The following is a 20,760-nucleotide window of genomic DNA, read 5'->3' on the forward strand; positions in this document are numbered from 1 at the left end:
AGAAAGCCGGATGGTTAAATGGCCATCGGAGCTTTCTTGCGCAAGAGAGCGTCTACACTGGCAAGAATGCTCTTGCGCAAAAGTACATACCAGTGTAGATGCTCTCTTCTGGAAGAGGTTTTGCACAAGAACTCTTGCGCAAAAGAGTTCTTGTGCAAAAAGCTGCCAGTGTAGATGGATAGACCTTACAGTTTGGTGTAGTTTCAGTAAATCCATGTATATAAATCAAGTAAGCTCAGGATGAGGCTTTTTTATGCAACACTTGCCACAGGAATATTGTGGTGCTAATAAAAGTTCTTTCTCTTTTCTTTTTATGAACCTGATCTTGGTTAATTTTTGTGTCCTGGTTTTTTACTTTTGGGGGCTGAGATTTCCCCAAGTTTCTTTATTATTACTTGGGTGGTGGCAATGGATTTTTTATCCCCAAAATCTAGGGTTTTAAGATTTTGGGGGGAAGCTTTATACCAAAGCATGGAAAGATAAGATTTTGGGGTACTTTTGCGGGCCCCCACTTCTGCATTTATCATGCCAGAGTGTGGAAAAAGCCTAGACATGGTGGTATAGCCGTGGAATTATTTTGAGAACCCAGGATTTTTAAAAGGACACAAGTTTTAAGTTGCAAGCTTTGCAGTTTCTTTTCTCTTGCTCTTTTTTCTTTTCTTTTGTTTTCTGTGCTGCCTTGGGGAGAGGCATACAGAAGTTTAACCTTAAGACAGACACAGACCATCCTACCCAAAAGGTTTATTTTATTGTAGCTTTTGGGATAACTGGATAGCTAGGCTAGTTAAGGCACGATGTCCAGCTCTAGGGCAGATTCATACCCCCAAGGAGAGGGTAGAAGCAAGGTATAGCAGCCCTCCTCTCCCCTCACCAATGCCTTCTATGCGGGAATCTGCCTGTAAGGTATCTGGCAGACCTCTAACTGAGAAGGCGATGGAGTTTCTCCGACAGATAGAGACCGAGGAGAAAAGCACCCAACAAGAACATCTGGCGAGGCTAGCTAAAATAGAGACAGAGGAGAAGCGTGCCCAACAAGAACATCTGGCGAGGCTAGCTAAAATAGAGACAGAGGAGAAGCGTGCCCAACAAGAACATCTGGCGAGGCTAGCTAAAATAGAGACAGAGGAGAAGCGTGCCCAACAAGAACATCTGGCGAGGCTAGCTAAAATAGAGACAGAGGAGAAGCGTGCCCAACAAGAACATCTGGCGAGGCTAGCTAAAATAGAGACAGAGGAGAAGCGCGCCCAACAAGAACATCTGGGGAGGCTAGCACAAATAGAAGCAGGAAAACAAGCAAGACTAGCAGCAATAGAAGTGGAAGGAGAGCAGAAGCGTGAGCGACGAGAGGCCAAGCGAAGGCAAGCAGAAGCGGAAGCACAGGCGAGGCTTGCTAAAGTGAAGGCCACACTTGAAATGGTGAAAGCTAAGAAGCCGGACGTTCCAACCAACCACCCTACTCCCGTGAATGTTCCAGTCACTGTTCAATATCCCAGGAAACTCCAGCCCCAGAGAGAGGAAGACCGACAGAGACTGAATCCTCCAGGAGTTCAGTGGTTAGCGGTGTGGATATGGGGTGTGATTATAGCGTGGCTACTATGTGTGATCGGGCTGATACCTTAACCCAGCCCCAGAACATGCATGAGTGTGAATCTTCTGTGCTGCCTGTAGCTAACAGGGAGGTCTGTGAAAGGGGTGAGTGTGATCCTGAGACGTTGTCTGTGGCTAGTCAGTCCTATTGGGAGCCGGGTTTGCTTGAAGGAGAGAGCTGTGTGGCTGTACGTACGATTTCTGCTTGTCTGCCTGAAACCTCAGAGGCGAGGCTGGAATTAAACACAGGGCAGGAAGAGCCCAGTAAGCAGGAAGTCTGGAGTGGCCGGCCAGAGTGAAGTTTTAGCTGAGGGGAAAGATCAAGTTCTGGAGAGGGATGAGTTGTTGGCTGGTAAGCAGGGCCGGACTAAGGGGCGGGCAAGCTGGGCAGGTGCCTGGTGCCGCCAACCGATGGGAGAGTCTGATGGCAGCTGCAAGGGGCACACGGCATCCCTTATAGCTGCCATCAGGCGCATTGCGCCCGGTTCCTGCAGCATCAGCCACTCCCATCCCCGCGGCACCAGCCAGCAGCGCCCTCCCCTCCCCGGCCGTGGGGCCCTGCACGGCCAGGCGTGGCCCACCCCTAGCTGCATGCCAGCAGCACCCTTCCCCCCACGGCCATGGGGCTCTGCACGGCCTAGAGCGGCCTGCCCCTAGCTGCATGCCAGCAGCGCCCTTCCCCCCATGGCCGTGAGGCCCTGCACGGCCCGGTGCGGCCCGCCCCTAGCTGCATGCCAGCAGCACCCTTCCCCCCGCGGCAATGGGGCCTTGCATGTGCCGTGCGCCCGCGGGTGTCACCGTGTGTCCGGGTCCGGGACACCAAAATGTCTTGGCCCGGCCCTGCTGGTGAGGTTTGTAAAACCAAACTTGCACAAGCTGAAAGCGACTTATTTGAGGGAGCTCAGTGTGTGGACCCTGGCAGTGTGGCTGCTGGGAGGGGCAGCAGGCCTGAGGGGAAGGGTTTCTTCCCAGCTCTCTGTCTGCAGGAGGTGCCCGTCAGCCTGGAATGGCTGAGGAGAGAGCTGTGGGCCCACATTCAGCTCTGGGGACAGCTGAAGCTGAGCAAGGGGAGACCCCTAAGAAGTGTCACAATGTGCAATGTGCGTGATTTTCTGCAAGGGCCCTGGAAACTGTTAAGAAATGTACCCAGGACACACTGTATGTTAAAAAAACTGGTGATACTGACATTGCACTGTTGATACCTGTAATTGAATTTGGAGCTTCTCACCTGAGAAGGAGCATACCAGGACTGGTGTGCTCTGTGGAAAAGGGAAACTTAGGGTGTCACATGAAAGCTTATGTTCTACTGATTCTGTACATGCTATTCATGTACTTGTGTAATGTCTGAATGTGGGGTTATTATTATGTACTCTCTGTTGATGCTGGAAGGCAGATTCTCTGTCTGAGGCAGAGCAATGGGCAAGGAATGCTCAGCCAATGGCTGTGCTAATTAGCAAGGAGACAATGAAGCTCTAGGGGCCAATACTCACCTCCTCAGGAATGTGACTGAAACCTGCAAAGCAGCCAGGGCCAAAGGGCTGCCAGCATGGGACACAGGGATAGGTTGTTGGACCACGGGACCTGCAGTGACCTCTTCTGGCCAGGAAGATGCCAGGGGAGGTAGATAAGTGCCATGCGGCACCCTCCATCTGGTCTTCAGAAGCTTTATTCGAAAGCCTGGAAAGATAAGGTTTTGGGGTACTTTTGCGGGCCCCCACTTCTGCGTTTATGGGGAAAAACCATGAGAAAGACAAAGGAACCCAAAGATGGATGTTTGATGTATCAGGCGCGTACACGGGGGAGGGGGGTGAGAAGGGTGCAAACGCATCCTCCCATGGTTCCCCAAGGAAGCGTGCTCTGGCCGGCCAAGGGAAGGCAGGAGTTTCACACTGCCCCAGCCTCCCTCCCCTGTGATCTGGTCGGCCAAGGCAAGGCTGAGGTTGATTTTCCCGGCTCCCCCAGGAGAGAGGCCAGGGCTGGGCTTTATGGGTGGTTGGTGAAGGTAGGGCTGGGGGAGGAAGCCCCACCCCCATCTCCGCCCCTTCTGCTAGGCCCCGCCCTTCCCTGCCCCTGTGAGGCAGGGCAGTGCACGGTGTATGTGCTCCCCCTTTCCAACCACAGGGAAGGGAAGGGAGTGGGTGCGCGCTCGCTGCAGCCTCCCCAGCCCCGGTGGAAGGTGCTCCACACCACATGGCTAGCCAACCCCAGCTCAGCCTTGGAGCACCGGGGCAGGGAGGAGTCAGGGTGTGCAGCACCGCCCAGCCTGGCCCAGTCTCTCCAGCCCCAGAGCACCGGGAGGGCGAGTCCGGGGAGGGGGGGCAGGAACACTCTGCCCCCAGATCACTTCAGGCAGCTTACTTGGGGGAGCATGAGGGAGAGGTGTGTTTGCGCCCTAACGCTGCACATTTACCAAAGAAAGCCTACACCCAGCAATGCCTGCCTGCTGCTGCCAGGAAACCCATCCCAGAGCTTCCCCATCCTCCTAGGGAAATCGTTTTTCCAACCTAGATCTCCCCCACTGCAGCTTAGACTTGGAAAGTTTTTCCTTCGCTCTTAGACTAGGTTTCACACCCTCACATAACATCAAAACCAAAACTTAATGATTCAAAATGCCAACGCTGCCCTGAAGCATGGGTTCTTTTCTTTTGCAAAACATTTTATGAAGCCAAAGGAGGCAGGGTTATAGGAGTAAAATACTTTTACAGTAGACCTGCAACGTTTCACCATGAGTAAAACCATTTTTTTTTAGCATTCCCGCTGTGTTGGAGGTTAAACATGTCAGCTTTTCACTCCCATTCACAATGGAGCTCCTTCACCCTCTCCCGCCAGCCTCTCCCGGCCCCTGCAAAATGTGTATATTTCTCATGGAATGGGAGCCTCATGAGGAATAACGGTAGTTCGAACTAGGGGCTTTAATTCGAACTACGTAGTCCATGCTGCAGGCAGGTAGTTCGAACTACGCGGCATTTAAAAATGGCGATGCCCGGGAACATGCAAAGGAAGCCCGGGATATGTAAATCCTGGGCTTCATTTGCAAGGTCAAATGATTACATTGCTACCTTAATTCAAACTAGGGTGGCATTGTAGACATACCCTTAGCGTGGGCGCAGCACTTAGGAATTCGACCATGGGGGCAGATATTTCAAAATAAGGTCCTAGTGTAGACTAGGACCAAACATTTAATCCACTCTCTTCATCTGGAAACCCACCTCACAGTCGTCAGGTGGATCTCGTGATGAGCACAGAGGTTTTCTGGCTGGCCAGTCAATCCCGAGATTCTAAAGCAAATCTCTTGATTTTTAAAGTCGGCCTTTGGATTTCTGAACTGCTCCTGTTCACTCCAGGCTGATTCAGGACTTTTATGGTTTTTGGAAACCAGTTGAGAGAATTTCAAGCTGATCTCGTGTTTTCTAAACCAATCTCACAATCTCCAGGCTGATTTGGGCTTTTTATGCCACTTGCACATTTTTCATACAGTTGCTGGATTGTGTCAGGTCTGTGTTGTAACTGCTGGCTGCTTTGGATTGGCCACTCCGCAATACCCCCAGCGCAGTGCTGCCCGAGCAATCTCTCCACACTCCACTCGGTATCCCCCGGGTGCTGTGGTGAGATGAGGAGAGGCATGGCGGGGGCGGGGACGGAGAAAGGGGGTTGGTGAGTTACTTTGGCAGGTGTGATGTGCTGTAAGTCCTCCATCCTATTGGGTGGGCCTGTCCCTTATGGTGTCTCTCACCCACTGGATGGCTTTGCAGACATTGGCATAGACCCCAGGCAGTCCCCGCTGGGCACAGATAGGTGTTCCCCAGGAGACCACGCCCTGCAGCATCCCCTCGCAGACCACTGGGCCTCCGGAATCACCCTGCAAAGAAACACGGAGGTATCAGCAAACACAGCCACACCCCAGTGCGTGTGCACAGCGAGCAGAGCCCGGCCCCTGCAGCAGGAGGCAGCAGACACACACACAGAACTCCCATCCCCTCCAGCAGGCACCTACACACACACAGACACACAACAGGCCCATCCCCTCCAGCTGAGGGCGACAGCCAGACAGACATACCACATGGGGCAGCAGGGACATACAGACAGGAAGGGTGTAAAGAGCAGAAATGGGTTCAGGCGAACCTAGTTTGATCTACCAGTGCTGGGGGTCAGGGCAGGCCAAAGAAGTGACTGGAGCATTTAGGCCTTGGTGCAGCTGGGGGGCAGACTGGCTGCTCTTCCAGGGGGCAAGTGGGAGGGCTGACGACTGCCCCTCAGCAGCAGCCTGGAAGGATTTGGAGGTCGCCGGGAATAGGACAGTACCGAGCCCTGTGAGCGCCGACACCTGGCACCTGCCCCGATCTTCAAGGTTGCCCCTTACCCGGCATGAGCTTCTCCCGCCCTGTTCCACGCCGGCGCAGAGCATGTTCTCTGTGATCAAGCCCCTGTAACGCTCCTTGCAGCTGTCCTGGCTGATGCTGTAGATATCTGCGCACTGTAATTCATCGGGGAAGGTCTCTGGGCAATGACAGGAAAACACGCTTGGGAGGAGGGTGCAAGAGACTTAAATTTAGTGTAAGGCCCTCAACTGGCATAGATCCACTGACCCCAATGGAACGATGTCTGCTTGAGCCCAGCTCAGGATCTGGTCCCATTGACCCCACTGAAGCTACGGCCCATTAACCCCAGCTGGGATCTGGCTCTGTTGACCCCAGAGGAGCTCCAGCCCATTGACCTCAGCTGGGATCCTGAAAATAATCAGCGTAGCAGCATTGCGCAAGAGGGTTTTTCTGGCGCAAGAAGGGGCAGTGTAGACAGCTCCTTCTTGTGCAAGAGCCTCTTCCGCAAAATGGCGGCTCATTAGATATGCAAATGAGGCTCGGGGATATTCCACGCTTAGCCTCATTTGCATAGCTCTGGCGCAAGATCGCGCCAGTGTAGACATAGCCTATGAGTAGTAATTCCATGCTCCAATACTAAAAATATAAAGGAAGGGATATATTATAGACCATCTGAGCAGGACAGTGATAGTGGCTATGAAATGCTGAGAGAGATTAGAGTCTATCAAAATCTAACCCCATATTGACTGGGTCTATGTCACCTCAGGACGGGATGCAGAGGTACAATTTCTTGTTATCTTAAGTGACTGCTTTTTGGAGCAGCTGGTTCTGGAACCCAAAAGGAGAGAGGCTATTCTGGATAAAATAAACAGTAAAACTCCCCGGGACCAGATGGCATTCACTCAAGAGTTCTAAAAGAACTCAAATGGGAAATTGCTGAACTGTTGACTGTGGTTTGTAACTTATCATTTAAATCAGCTTCCGTACCTAATGACTGGAAGATAGTTAAAGTGACGCCAATATTTTAAAAGGGCTCTATAGGTGATCCTGGCAATTACAGACCGGTAAGTCAATACCAGGTAAATTAGTTGAAACCCTAGTAAAGAATAAAATTGTCAAGCACATAGATTAACATAATTTGTTGGGGGAAAGTCAACATGGTTTCTGTAAAGGGAAATCATGCCTTACTAATCTGCTAGAGTTCTTTGATGGGGTCAACAAACAGGTGGACAAGCGGAATCCAGTGGATGTAATGTACTTAGATTTCCAGAAAGCTTTTGAGAAGGTCCCTCACCAAAGGCTGTTAAGCAAAGTAAGTTGTCATGAGATAAGTGGGAAGGTCCTTTCATGAAGTGATAACTGGTTAAAAGACAGAAAACAAAGGGCAGGAATAAATGGTCAGTTTTCTGAGCAGAGAGATGTAACAAGTGGGGGCCCCCACCCCCAAGGGTCTGTCCTGGGACCAATCCTATTCAAGTTATATCTAAATGATCTAGAGAAAGGGGTAAACAGTGAAGCAGCAAAATTTGCAGATACCAAACTGCTCAAAATACTTAAAACAAAAGCAGACTGTGAAGAGCTTTAAAAAGATCTCACCGAACTAAGGGTATGTTTACACTAGCCCCCTAGTTCAAACTAGGGAGGCTAATGTAGGCATTCGAAGTTGCAAATGAAGCCCGGGACTCGGTAGTTCGAATTAAAGCCCTAATTCGAACTACCTGTTAAAGCTGCTTGCAGGAGGAATAAAAAGGAGTTTTTATTAGGGCTTTAATTCGAACTACCAGGTCCCCGCCCTGGCAGTTAGTCCAGACTTAAAAATGGCGACCGAACGGGAAGATGCAAATAAAGCCTGGGATATTTAAATCCCGGGCTTCATTTGCAACTTTGAATGCCTACATTAGCCTCCCTAGTTCGAAATAAGAGGCTAGTGTAGACATACCCTAAGTGATTGGGCAACAAAAAAGCAAATGAAATTAAATGTTGATCAATGTAAAGTTATGCATATTAGAAAAAATAATCCCAACTACACGTACAATATGATGGGGACTCATTTAGCTACAGATACTCAAGAGAGAGATCTTGGAATCCTTGTGGATAGTTCTCCGATGAGGGGTTTGGAACGGGTCCCATATGAAGAGAGATTAAAAGACTGGGACTTTTTAGCTTAGAAAAGAGGAGACTAAGAGGGTGATTAGATAGAGGTCTATAAAATCATGACTGGTATGGAAACAATTGGAATAAGGATACATTATTTACTTATTCCCACAATATAAGAACTAGGGGTCACGAAATAAAATTAATGGGCCTCAGGTTTAAAACAAACAAAAGGAAGTTTTTCTGGACTCAGTGCACACTCAACCTGTGGAACTCCTTGCCATAGGATGCGGTGAAGGCTAGAACTTTCACAGGGTTCAAAAAAGAGCTAGATAGATTCATGGAGGTTAGGTCCCTCAAGGGTTATTAGTAGGGCAAGCAAACACCGGCCAGAGCCACTTGCCAGCCCTGCGCTGCGCATACGCAAGACTGGCACTGTGCACGCGCAAAGCGCTGGTGAATGGGGCTCATAGCACGACCAACTAAAATCTCCTTGCCACGGGCGAATAGATTCAGCAATTTGTCAAGCCCTGGCTATTAGCCAGCATGGGTAGGAATGGTGTCCCTGGCCTCTGTTTCTCTGGAGGTGGGTGACAGGGGAGAGATCATGTGAGGATTACCTGGTGTGACCCCTCCCTCTGGAGCATCTGGCATTGGCCATTGTCAGCAGACAGGACAATGGGCTAGATGGACCTTTGGTCTGACCCTGTCTGGCCATTCTTATGTTCTTATATTCTTGTGAGATCTCCCCAGATGTTGGTTTTGTCGAAGCTGCATTTTGCAGCAACAATTGTTTCAAGTTGAAAAATGTCCCGTGTGAGAAGCCAAAGACTGTTGACAACCCGTTAGCAAGGTCTCCCTAACGATCATCAACCCCCTTCCCGACGCTGAGCCCAACCTCAATCCCTCCCTTCCATGCCTCAGGGCCCCTTACTTTTGGGGGTCGTGACTGTGCCCCATCCTGACACGGTGCACTTTGTTCCAGGCGCAAGACACTGGGTTGCCAGGCTGATTGTGCTCACGTTGCTATTGAGTTCAGCCGGTTCATCCAACTCCAGGAGCATGAAGTCTTTGTCCTGAAGGCGGCTATTATACCCTGGGTGCACGATGATATTTTTAACTCCTCGAATCTGTTCTGTGCCTTCGTTCGTCTTCAGATTATAATCCCCAAGATACACCAGCACTGACCTGCGTGGAGACAGGGCAAAAGAGGAGATCAAGGGGAGGCGAGTCAAAGCTCATGGCACGCAAGCAAGTAGTGTTGGGCCATGAGTGGATTTCCTGGGGCAGAGGCGACCTCTGAGACCTTGCCAGTTTGGGTCCCGTATGGCTCAGTTTGACTCCAGACACATCTGATCTTGGTTTTTTCTTGGCACAAACTTCGCCTTCACAGAGCTGAGCAGAGCCATGGGGAAGGGCACGTATGGAGCAGGCCACAGACACAAAAATACAAGTATTGGTTACTTTATATTCAAGTTTCACCCTATGCATGTATCCTCCATTTCCATGGTATTGTGCACTGCATAGTTGGTTCAGTTATTTTTAGGCCCAATGGCTGGACATAAAATGCTTTGTTCTCCTGCCACACCTTCCTCCTCCCCCCACATGCTGCTTGGGGCCTTCTTGCAGGTTGGAGCAGAGCTGCCGAGGCTGGGAGCTCCTCTCTGGCCCCAGTCTGGCAGCAAGGAGCCCTCGCATGCTGCTGCCAGAGAAGAGCAGGCGGATGCGGAGTGCGGGTGCAAGCAGGGAGAGGCTCTCCATGGACAGGAGAGAGAAGCCCAGAGAGGAATCCACAGTGATATGCAAGCCCATCCTCAGGAAAACCAGCCCACACGGCTGAGTCCGTCCTGAATTTGTGGGGCATTCTGTCATTACCAAAGCAGCCGTTTTCACCCAAAATCAGGAATTCCATCCCTAGGCTTAAATGAACTACCCGGCTGCATAAGGCTCCTGAAAAACTGGCCCTTTCACAAGGTGCTGGCCAGACGGGAAGTAAACTGCCTTGTGGGATGTTACCCCAGGAGCAAACACCTTTGAAACAGAGCTACATGGACAATGTCCGTAACTCCAGAGACCAAAAGGTATCTGTGCACACACATAAGGGCAACAAAACAGCAAATGAAATTAAATGTTGATCAATGTAAAGCGATGCACTTTGGAAAAAATCATCCCAACTACACGTACAATATGATGGGGACTCATTTAGCTACAACTACTCAAGAGAGAGATCTTGGAATCCTTGTGGATAGTTCTCTGAAAACATCCACTCAGTGTGCAGCGGCAGTCAAAAAAGGAAACAGAATGTTAGTAATAATGAAAAAGGGGATAGAGAGTAAGACAGAAAATATCTTATTGACTCTGTATAAAACCATAGTACGCCCACATCTTGAATACTGCGTACAGATGTGGTCGCTTCATCTCAAAAAAGATATATTGGCATTTGAAAAGGTTCAGAAAAAGGCTACAAAAATGATGAGGGGTTTGGAACGGGTCCCATATGAAGAGAGATTAAAAGACTAGGACTTTTTAGCTTAGAAAAGAAGAGACTAAGAGGGTGATTTGATAGAGGTCTCTAAAATCGTAAATAGAATGTTAGGAATAATTAACAAGGAGTCCTGTGGCATCTTAAAGACTCACTAACTTATTTGGGCATGAGCCTTCCCAAGGTGAGTCCTTTAGGTGCCACAGGACTCCTCGGTGTTTTTGCTGACAGACTCCCACCGCTCCCAATCTGAAAATTGTGTGCAAGATGCATTGTTATGATATCAGGCTCCTATCAGCCCACAGCTCAAGCCTAGAGCCCCGAATGGAGAGGGGATGTGGGGAATAGTTGATGACAATGTAATCCCTGGAATGAATGTGTGGTGTTTGGCTAAAGCGGAAGCGCTCTCAAAATGCAGGTGACCTTTCTAGTGCTCTGTAAACACGGCCTGTCCTGAAGATAGCTCTGTCCTTCACACTCTCCCCTCCCCTCTGGGCTGAATTCTGCGAGGGGACCTCCAGACAGCGGAGCTATTTTGGGATTCCGGAAGAATTTCAAAATAGCAATTCCGTGTCTTGAAATGCATCTTTTATTTCAAAATCTATTTCAAAATAGTGGGTACGCTATTCCGCACCACGAGGGCTACGGGACCAGTCGGAATAGTGCTGTATTTTGAAGAACCAGGGGGATGCTCCAAGGACTGATGCTGGCAAGGGTGGGGGCGAGTTTCCTTCTGCCCACACCACTGGGGAGAGCCATACGGGCCTGCCGCCTCCGGGCTGGGCAGCCACATCTGAAGCAGGGCGCTGAAAACCCCCCGAAGGTGAAGGGAAGAGCCACAAAATGGTGCGGAGGCTGGAAAAACGGAAGGATGAGGCTGGGATTGAGGGGGGAGGGGCAGAGGGAGAGGTGGGCACAGAAGGGGGTCCCAAAGGAGAAGATAAGAACTGGGGACATGGCCTCATCCGCCCTCCCCCACCCCCGCGCTGACTTACCAGATATCTTTGCTGCAGTGCGCGGCAGTCAACACCCACTTCCTGTCGATCAGGCTCCCGCCGCAGTGGATTTGTCCGTGCTTCATGAGAGCTGCTTGGAAGGGCCGGGAGCCGGGGATGCAGGGCTTTGCCCCAATGACATGTACTTCCGTTGGGGAGAGAGGCTCACATCAGCCAGACACCAGCTAGGAGCCGGGGCGAGCATCAGCCACGGCAGTATGAATTGACTGGTGGCAGAAGGGCCGTGAACTGCCGTGAGCCGCCGCTCGTGTGCAGCCGTGCAGAGCTTGAGGCGACCTGAGGCTGTCCCAGGTGCGGTGTCTCCAGCAGAGACAGGGACGGGATCATAGCCCACATGGGGCGGGTGATGCAGGGTCCAACGCCCCCCATTTCTGTGTGGCCTGCCATGGGGGAGGGAGAGCGGCTCTGTCCTTCTCCCATTGTGCCTGCCCCTGGCACGCTCGGCCCCACAATGGAAAGGACACGGGGCAGCCGCCCACCATGCAGCCCCATCAGCCAGGCCATGTGATTACTGCCAGAGCTGGAACCAAAGCCATGGTGAGGCTGCCCCCAAAGGGACAGCCTTACCAAGGCCCGGCTGCAGCCACAGCGCACAGGGCAGTCTGCAGCGCCACTCATCATGGGTGGGAGAGAGAGGACTGTTAGCGTGTGTGGAAGTGCGCACCTTATAGGGAAGTGCCCAAGTGGGCGGGGCTCATTAGCAGCCGGGGGTGTGGCCTGGCAGGGGTTCATGGCCCCCCACTGGACTGTGGACCAGTGATTGGGAACTGTGGCCCTAAAGTCAGGAAAGAGCCTTTTGCTGTTCCCAAGAAAAAGCCCCCAGAGCTGATCAAATGATCGGTCTCCGGAAATCACCGTTAGCACAGGCTCAGCAGTGCCGAGAGCTGGCCACCGAGTTTCTCGGCTTTGCCGCAATACAAATAATTGAAACTTTTTTCTTCCTATTGGAAAATGCCATTTGGCTGAAGCTGAAAGTGTCTGGAAATGAGCTGGTAGCCAGGCAACTTCTTTTATCAGATCCAAACAAATCAACCTCTGTGGGCCGGGCTCCACAATCAAACGACAGCTCCCAGGATGCCTCATAGCCCGGGACTCCCATGATGCACTGGCTTCTCCTTATCTAGTGGTGCCTGGTGAGTCATGGGATGGGTAGTCTGACATTACTGGAAAAGAGCCATTTTGATTTTTTTTAAATGATGTCTGTCGCATGGTTTTTTCATAAAAGAATTAGCGTTCTATTCGAAATGGCGCTCTGCTCTGTAAAAGTGCTATGTTTTTACAAAAGCTTTATTTGTAAAAACATTGATGTCTCAGAGAAGCAGATTTTTTTCCCCAAAAAACATTCTGGTTTGTGGGAAATTTCAAAATTCTTCCCTTATGTCCCGACACGGGATGAAAACCTCTTGTAAAACCAGAGCTCCCGGCCTGCTCCACAAGCACTGGAGACTCGTCAGTGACGAGGCCTGTCTATGTTAATTCCCTTTTGCAACCTGTGGAACCGATTTAGGCACTTCCTGGATCTTCGCGCTTCCGGAGCAGCAACCTGTCTTAAGCCCCGTCTGAGACACTCCTGTACGGCCTGTGGCAAAACTGCAGAACCCTCCCACCCCGCCCAATGCTCTTCCTTACTTTTTCTTACTGATGCCCCGGCACCCAGCATGGTGAGGATCAGCAGCTGCATGGTGTCCATGGCGATGGGAACAGTCGGCGACGTCGCTGGTTTACTGCAGGGAGAGAGCGACAAGGAATCATTGGCCAGAGGTGCCTTGAGGAGGGAGGGTGACTCGCAGGTAAGGGGCTTGCGTAGGAGTCCAGTGTGAACAAGCTGTTGCCCTGCCCTGCAGCTAGCCACGGAGCCCCACATGGATAAACACACTGGGACTGTGTGGTGGGAATGGGGGGGGGGGTCTCCCCAACTCAGCTCCATCGTCCACTTCCACCCAGAGGCTCCCCCAGGGGCACGTTCCATGGAAACATCTGATCTGTCGCGGCAGGGAGAGACAAAATCTTAAGCCCAGTGGCAAAGATCTCCATGAGCTGTACTGAGCCCACCCCTCTCCTCTGGTTCCCCTTCTCAGTTGCCCCAGTAACAGAGCCCCCACAAAAAAACAACAGAGAATTGAATAGCTCTCCAGTGCTATGTGGCTTCCATCATGGCAGCCAGGTACTGTGTTTATCCCCACAACCGTTTGGTGAGGCTGGGCAGGGCTACAGTCCCCATTGCACTGCCGGGGAAACTGAGGCACAGAACAGCTACACGACTGTCTAACAGGCAGGCAGTGGCAGCTCAGCGATTAGAAGCCATGTCTCCCTAGTACCTGTTGAGCTGCTGAATTGCCAAACCGTCCGTCCTTCCTGAGCGCCCCATCACACCCCATAATCCCCCAATAACAGAGCAGTGCCCCCTGTCCCCAGAAAACAGGGTGATGCTCCGGCAGCCTGTAACACTCCCATAGCAGCAAGAAGCTTCCCCATGATCTTCCCAGGAACAATGGGATGCCCTGGACCACCTTCCTGCACCACTCCCCAAGCCACAGCAATCCCTCTGCACCCGGCCGCCATGCCCCCGCCCCCAGCCAGACATGCTGACAATGGGAACTGGACTGGCCCCGCTTCACCTGCAGCTCCTTGCAGAGCCCTCGGGAGCAGACGAGTCCCCAGCGGTTGTGACCTGGAAAAAGCTGAGAAGCCTCCGGGATGGGCCACTTTATATCCCTAGAAACAGGCCGGCCCTGTGAGTCACTGTCATCACTGGATCTAAGCAGATGATCAACGTTTTAGCCGCCGGGAGCCTCCCTCCACCCCCAGACACCTGGCTGCTGTTGGTTGTGCCGGGGAGTGGGGGAGGGACCCAGCCTTTGCTCTCATCTCTGTAGGGAACCCGGCAGGGATTAGCCCTTGGAACAGAACCTTCTCCACTGCCAAACCTGCCTCCCTGCGCCTCCCGCCCTGCTCTGGAAGGTGTCTTTCCCCCTCTCTTCCTGCTCTCCTGACCTGGTCCTGAATTTTGGGTAACCAGGCCCTGCTTCCTGATACTCAGCGCTGGGTTTGCCCTGGGGCTGCTCGGACGCTGACCTCTGGGATGGCGGCCCAGCTTGATTCCCGACAGCCCATAACCCACTCCTGACCCCCTCTCCCCGCGGGGGGCAGCGAGGGGCCTAGCCCCGTGTTTCTCAACCAGTGGTACGAGTACCCTTAGGGCAGTGGTCCCCAACCATTAGAGGTTGCCAGGCGCCAGGGGGCGTGGCCATTCGCCCGCCGGACGCCAGGGGGCAGGGACACTTGCGCGCCCAGGGGCGGGGCCCCCCCATAGCCACGCGCCCAGGGCCGGTGCCCCCTCCAAGCACCGCGCACCCGGGGCCGGTGCCCTCCCCCCGCCAAGCGCCGCGTGCCCGGGGCCGGCGCCCCCTGCAAACGCCGCGCGCCTGGGGCCGGCCCTCTCCCCCCCCAAAGCGCCGCGCGCCCAGGGCCGGCGCCCCCTGCAAACACCGCGCGCCCGGGGCCGGCGCTTACCGTGCGCCATGTGCCCGGGGCCGGCTCCGGCACCGCGCATGCGCCACGTGCCCGGGGCCAGGCCAGCCCTGAGCACTTGGCGGGTGCACACAAATGCACCGTGTTGAGGACCACGGCCTTAGGGGAACTCGAGAGAAGTCTGGGGGGTACGTCAATACAACTGAAATGAAACTGAATTTTTTTTTAAGTGTTACAGAGCTTTATTATTTTTGTACTTTTTACACCGAAAAATGTCATCGCCCACCCAGCTACGATTACGTTGTTTCAATGAATGTGTTGCAATGGTAGAAAAAAATTGTGTGTGTCTGGAAACTGTAGGTACTGGGGGTAGTTATCTTTTTTTTAAAAGGGGTACTTTATAAACAAAGGTTGAGAAACACTGGAAGAAGTAAATATATATATATAAAAAACAAACCATTTTCGCTGTTCAGTAAGGTGGGAGTAAGAACTGACTGCAACACTGGGTATGTCTACACTACAAAGTTTTGTCGGAAAAAGGGCCGTTTTTCCGACAAAACGTGAGGAACGTCCATGCTGCAATTGCATTCTTCTGCAAGAAAATCAAAAGAACAGAAGGGCTGTGTCTACACTGCACCCCTTTTCTGGAAAAGGGATGCAGATGAGACAAGTCGGAATTGCAAATGAAGCGGGGGATTTAAATTTTCCCCACTTCATTTGTATAAACATGGCTGCCGCTTTTTTCCAGCTCGGGGCTTTGCCGGAGAAAAGCGCCAGTCTAGACAGGATCTTTCGGAAAATAAACCCTTTTCTGAAAGATCCCTTATACCTCTTAAATTCAGGAATAAGGGATCTTTCGGAAAAGGGTTTATTTTCCGAAAGATCCCGTCTAGACTGGCGCTTTTCTCCGGCAAAGCCCCAAGCTGGAAAAAAGCGGCAGTCATGTTTATAGAAATGAAGTGGGGAAAATTTAAATCCCCCGCTTCATTTGCAATTCCGACTTGTCTCATCTGCATCCCTTTTCCAGAAAAGGGGTGCAGTGTAGACACAGCCAAGTGATTTTCCAGCATTGGTAATTCTCATTCTACAAGGAAGAAGCCTTTTTTGAAAGAGCTCTTTCCCAATAAGGCCCGGATGAATGGGGAAGAGGAAGTTCTTTCAAAGGAAGAGGAGAGAGGAAAGAGGAAAGAGCACAGGTGCCCTGGTGACCACTCCGTCCATAGTAATCCCAGCTTTCATTCGAGAGAGTGTCCATTCAGTGTGGACGCTCTCTTTTGAAAAAGCAGATCACCTTTTTGATGTACTTTTGCAGTGTGAACGCTGCAAAGGTCTCTTCCGAAAAAAGCTTCTTTGGAAAGAAGACTGCAGTCTAAATGTAGCCTGTGGAGCCCAGAGGCTGAGAAAGAAAGAAAGAAAGAAAGAAAGAAAGAAAGAAAGAAAGAAAGAAAGAAAGAAAGAAAGAAAGAAAGAAAGAAAGAAGGGAGTTGTAGCAGCCACATGGCTACACTTACAGGACCACTGGAACTTTCTGAGGAGACTGTAGAGCAGTGGTCCCCAACCATTTAAGGTTGCCGGGCGCCAGGGGGCGTGGCCGTTTGCCCGCCAGGCGCCAGAGAGCGGGGACACTTGAGCGCCTGGGGGGGGCCTGTGCCCAGGGGCGGGGTCCCCCAAGGGCCGCATGCCCAGGACCGGCGCCCCCCCAAGTGCCGCATGCCCAGAGCGCGGGTGGCTAATCTGCGGCACTCCAGGGGCCGGCGCTCACCGTGCGCCATGCGCCCGGGGCCGGCTCTGGCACCATGCATGCACCACGTGCCCAGGCTGGCCCCGAGCACTTGGCAGGCGCACACAAATGCCTCCACGGTCGCCATGGCGCCTGCGGGCACCGTGTTGGGGACCAGTGCTGTAGAGCAATGGCAGATATATACTAAAGGTAGGAAACTTTTTGATGTTGCGAATGACATTAAGGAAGAGAAGAAAGCGCCATTATTTTTAAGGGGCTAAGACCTACTCTCTGCTACACAGTTTGCTGCTCCCTGGTAAGCCAGGGTATGTCTACACTGCATCCCTAGTTCGAACTAGGGATGCAGTGTAGACGTACCCCCAGAGACCAAATCTTACAGTGACATTGTAGAAATCCTGGGGTTATACTATGCTCCAGAACCATTGGTAACTGCCTAAAGGTCTAGGTTCCACTACAAAGACCAAAAAGAAAGTGAAACAATTGTACCATTTGTAGCAAATTTGAAAAAACTTGTGGCACGTTGTGAATTTCAAGAGATGTTAAACGGCACCATATGGGACAGATTAGTGTGTGGCAGAGGCTCAGCTCACTCTACAGAAGGCCGTTGATATTGCGGTCTCCATGGAACTGGCCACACGGGAGGCGCAATACCTCAGTACACCCCCTCGGGTACATGAAGTGTCCAAGAACCAACTCACCAAACGGTGGGGAGATAGGAATGTTACTGCAGTGGAAAGCCAGGTCACTGTGCATCAGAATGCTGGTGTAAGAACCTCGTGTGTTGCTAGTGTGGGGAAAAGGACACACTGAGCGTGCCTGCAAACAAAAGAAAAAATGCCTGTGGTCTGGCAGGACAAAGAAGAAAATCTGCCTCCCATCGAGCAGACTCCTGATGATCCAGGTGACACCCCGTCTGAAGAAGAAGGGCCCTGCTATGTTTTGTCTTTGGCCAGGGGCTCCCGTGAATATGGGGTAGCCCCATTGTTGGGCGGCAAACCTGTACGCATGGAAGTGGACACCGGTGCAGCAGTTTCATTGGTGTCAGACACGGTGTATAAGGAAAAGCTAAAGCACCTTCCACTTAAGGCAACAAAGATCGTTCTGGAGACGTATGCGGGAGAAGCGGTACCCCTCCAGAGCACTAGTGATGTTAAGGTGGAGCTCAATGGGCAGACGGCTGAATTGCCACTGTTTGTGGTGAAAGGACATTACCCAGCCTTAGTGGGTAGATCATGGTGCCAGAAGATCCCGCTGAACTGGGCAAATGTGCACTGGATGACTAAAGCAGAAACAGGTCTGACCGATGTATGAAAGAAACATGCTGCTGGTTTTGGAGAATATCTGGGAAGCATGAGAGTGTAAGCCAGGGTTGAAATACTACTTGCTATCAGCCAGCTAAAAGGAGAGAGCTGCCCTGTGGGTGGGTGTGCTCGCTCCAATTGTTTAGCTCTGCAAGTTAATTAACTGTTAATTGTTGATATGTAAATACAGGTCATGCCAGGAGGAGGAAGGAATCTGAGGTGTGGCTGTGTAAATCCAATTCAGCCGAGGCTGATGAAAGATCAATGTTGGAATGGAATGTGGTGTACTGTAAATAATTTGGGGCTGTTGTGGGGGTCACTAATCATGCTACCCCTAAATGTGGGAACTGTAAAACATGACACCAGTGCTTGCAGGAGAGACACCATTATTGTAAGAGGTCTCCAAGGAACAAGCCTCCCCCCTTCCAGAGTTGAGTGGACTGAACTGGGGGGAAAGACTAAAGGGCTTGAGTCAGCCTGTTTCATACCTGCCAGGTGTGAACTGTAAGACTGGCTCAACCTTCCCCTTTCCCCCGGCTATGTCTACATTGGCAAGATTTTGCTCAAAAGCGGCTGCTTTTGCACAAAATCTTGCCCCCTGTCTACACTGGCCAGGAATACTTGCGCCAGAACACTGATGGTCTAATGTATAAAATCAGTGCTTCTTACACAAATATTCGGATGCTCCTGCTCAGCAATAAGCCCTCTTGTGCAACTGTTCTTGTGCAAGAGGCCAATGTAGACAGGCAACATCAATTTCTTGTGCAAGAAAGCCCTATGGTTAAAATGGCCATCAGAGCTTTCTTGCACAAGAGAGCATCTACACTGGCACGGATACTCTTGTGCAAAAGCACATATTTTGCGCAAAGGCACATGCCAATGTAGACACTCTGGGTATGTCTACACTACCACCCTAGTTCGAACTAGGGTGGTAATGTAGGCATACCGCACTTGCAAATGAAGCCCGGGATTTGAATTTCCCGGGCTTCATTTGCATAAACTGGCCAGCGCCATTTTTAAATGCCGGCTTGTTCGAACCCCGTGCCGCGCGGCTACACGTGGCACGGGCTAGATAGTTCGAACTAGCAAGCCATTCCGAACTATCTGTACGCCTCGTGGAACTATGCTACTCCCGTTCGGGCAAAAGTCTTTTTCCGAAAGACTTTTGCGCAAAAGGGCCAGTGTATACAGCATAGTACTGTTTTCCGCAAAAAAGCCCCGATTGTGAAAAAGGCTTTTTTGCGGAAAAGCGCGTCTATATTGGCCACGGACGCTTTTCCGCAAAAAGTGCTTTTGCAGAAAAGCATCCTGCCAATCTAGACGTGCTTTTCCGAAAATGCTTTTAACGGAAAACTTTTCCGTTAAAAGCATTTTCGGAAATTCATGCCAGTTTAGACGTAGCCATTGTCTATGGGCAACTCCAATTGTTCTAGTACTGAAGCACGATGGTTCCATTTAGATTTGCGGAGATTTTAAGGTCATTGTTAATCCACCTAGAGAAAGGAGGCCTCCTTAACAGCTGGATCTTTAGTTGAGCTTAACTCACAGAGAAGGCAAAATAATCCCCAGGGCTAGCTGGGAACTTGAGGCCGTCTATCCTCATTCCATAGTTAGTGTTTGTTTTATTAAAGGGACTTATTAAGGGGGAGGAATGTGTGGGGTATTGGGTTGTAGACAGAGATCTTGTTGTTGTAGTAACTGGATTACTTCATTAGGAATCAGCCCAGCCAGGTTGGGCTGATTCTAGTGAGTTCTCTGTTATGAAATAAATGGACACTTGCAACTGCTCAAGCTCTTTGTGTTCCAGTGATTTCTTCCTCCAAACGATATAACAGAGATGCCCTTGATGCAGTGCTTGGGGGTGGAAGGAGGAGTCTTCATCCCACCACAGGAAACCCGGGTGAACAGAGACCAGTGGCGCTGGGATGGCATGGGGGAAGGTCATGGCCCTCCCACTTCCTCAGGGTGGACTGGTCCGACCAGTTCATGGGGCAGATCCTGTCCCCTTCCCTCCTCTCCCTCTTGAGGCCCCATCCCTGGCCAAGCCAAACTGGCGCCTGGCTGAGGTGCATGCAGGAGTTGCATGGAGACTCCACCTGCCCGTCTTGCGGGGGGCCAGAGAGCGGCCCTAGCCCATGTCCCAGCCCCCTGGCCCAGGGCAGGAGGTGGGGGATTTTGTGGGTTCCCACCAGCTCTCCACAGTTGCCTGTGCAGCTTTGTCCCTGACCCAGTGCCAGTTCAGGCCTGGGGTAGGCAAGGGAGGGGCAGGGGGCTTAGAGCTGCAGCCTGGCCATGCTAAGAGCTGAGTGGGCAGCTGTGAGGAGCAATGGATCCTCCTCACATCCCAGGCAGGAGATCCAGGGGACAGTGACACTGGCTGGGGGCTTCTTTCCGTGGGCCCCACCCCCACACCACGGTCTGGTGGAGGGTCCGTCACTGCTCTCCACACTTGGCCACATGGGAGGCTGCAGCTCCATGGCCCTACCCCCACGGCCCAAGCCGGGTGAGGGTAAGAACCACGTGGGCAACTCCTGACACCTGGCAGGGCCTTGGGGGGAAGAGGAGGACCCTCGGGGGAGGCAGGGCCGGGGGGGTACATTGGCCCTTGGGCACCCCACTTTTGGGACACCTCCATGCCTCTGCAGCCTTCATCCTTCACAGTCTCTGAGAGAAATTGTCACATCAGCTGACTCCTCTGTCCCAGAGAATGGGAAACCCAAAGCCCTCCACCAGCTGGCAGGGAGAAGGA

The 20,760-nt window shown here is 51.8% G+C and overlaps 1 protein-coding gene across 3 annotated transcripts; it reads right to left on the minus strand.

Moving 5' to 3' along the window:
* Nucleotides 1-1,181: 1,181 nt before the first annotated feature.
* Nucleotides 1,182-14,212, minus strand: LOC102449662 (trypsin-3-like). 3 transcript variants are annotated; one of them, XM_075906929.2, is made up of 6 exons: nt 14,117-14,163; nt 13,128-13,222; nt 11,478-11,662; nt 8,935-9,188; nt 5,948-6,084; nt 1,183-5,446 (listed from the first exon to the last, which is right to left on the minus strand). In XM_075906929.2, exons 3-6 carry the CDS (start codon nt 11,561-11,563, stop codon nt 5,285-5,287), a joined length of 639 nt encoding a protein of 212 aa, XP_075763044.2. In that variant the 5' UTR covers nt 11,564-11,662; nt 13,128-13,222; nt 14,117-14,163; the 3' UTR covers nt 1,183-5,284. The 3 variants fall into 3 exon arrangements, with proteins under 3 accessions (XP_089628678.1, XP_075763044.2, XP_075763043.2); XM_075906928.2 differs by having other exon boundaries at nt 1,185-5,446; nt 11,478-11,622; nt 14,117-14,212; XM_089772552.1 differs by lacking the exons at nt 11,478-11,662; nt 13,128-13,222; nt 14,117-14,163 and adding an exon at nt 9,307-11,462 and having other exon boundaries at nt 1,182-5,446.
* Nucleotides 14,213-20,760: the final 6,548 nt, after the last annotated feature.

This window comes from Pelodiscus sinensis, chromosome 22 (genome assembly GCF_052426305.1).
Source record: "Pelodiscus sinensis isolate ZL-2025 chromosome 22, ASM5242630v1, whole genome shotgun sequence".
Lineage (NCBI taxonomy): Eukaryota > Metazoa > Chordata > Testudines > Trionychidae > Pelodiscus > Pelodiscus sinensis.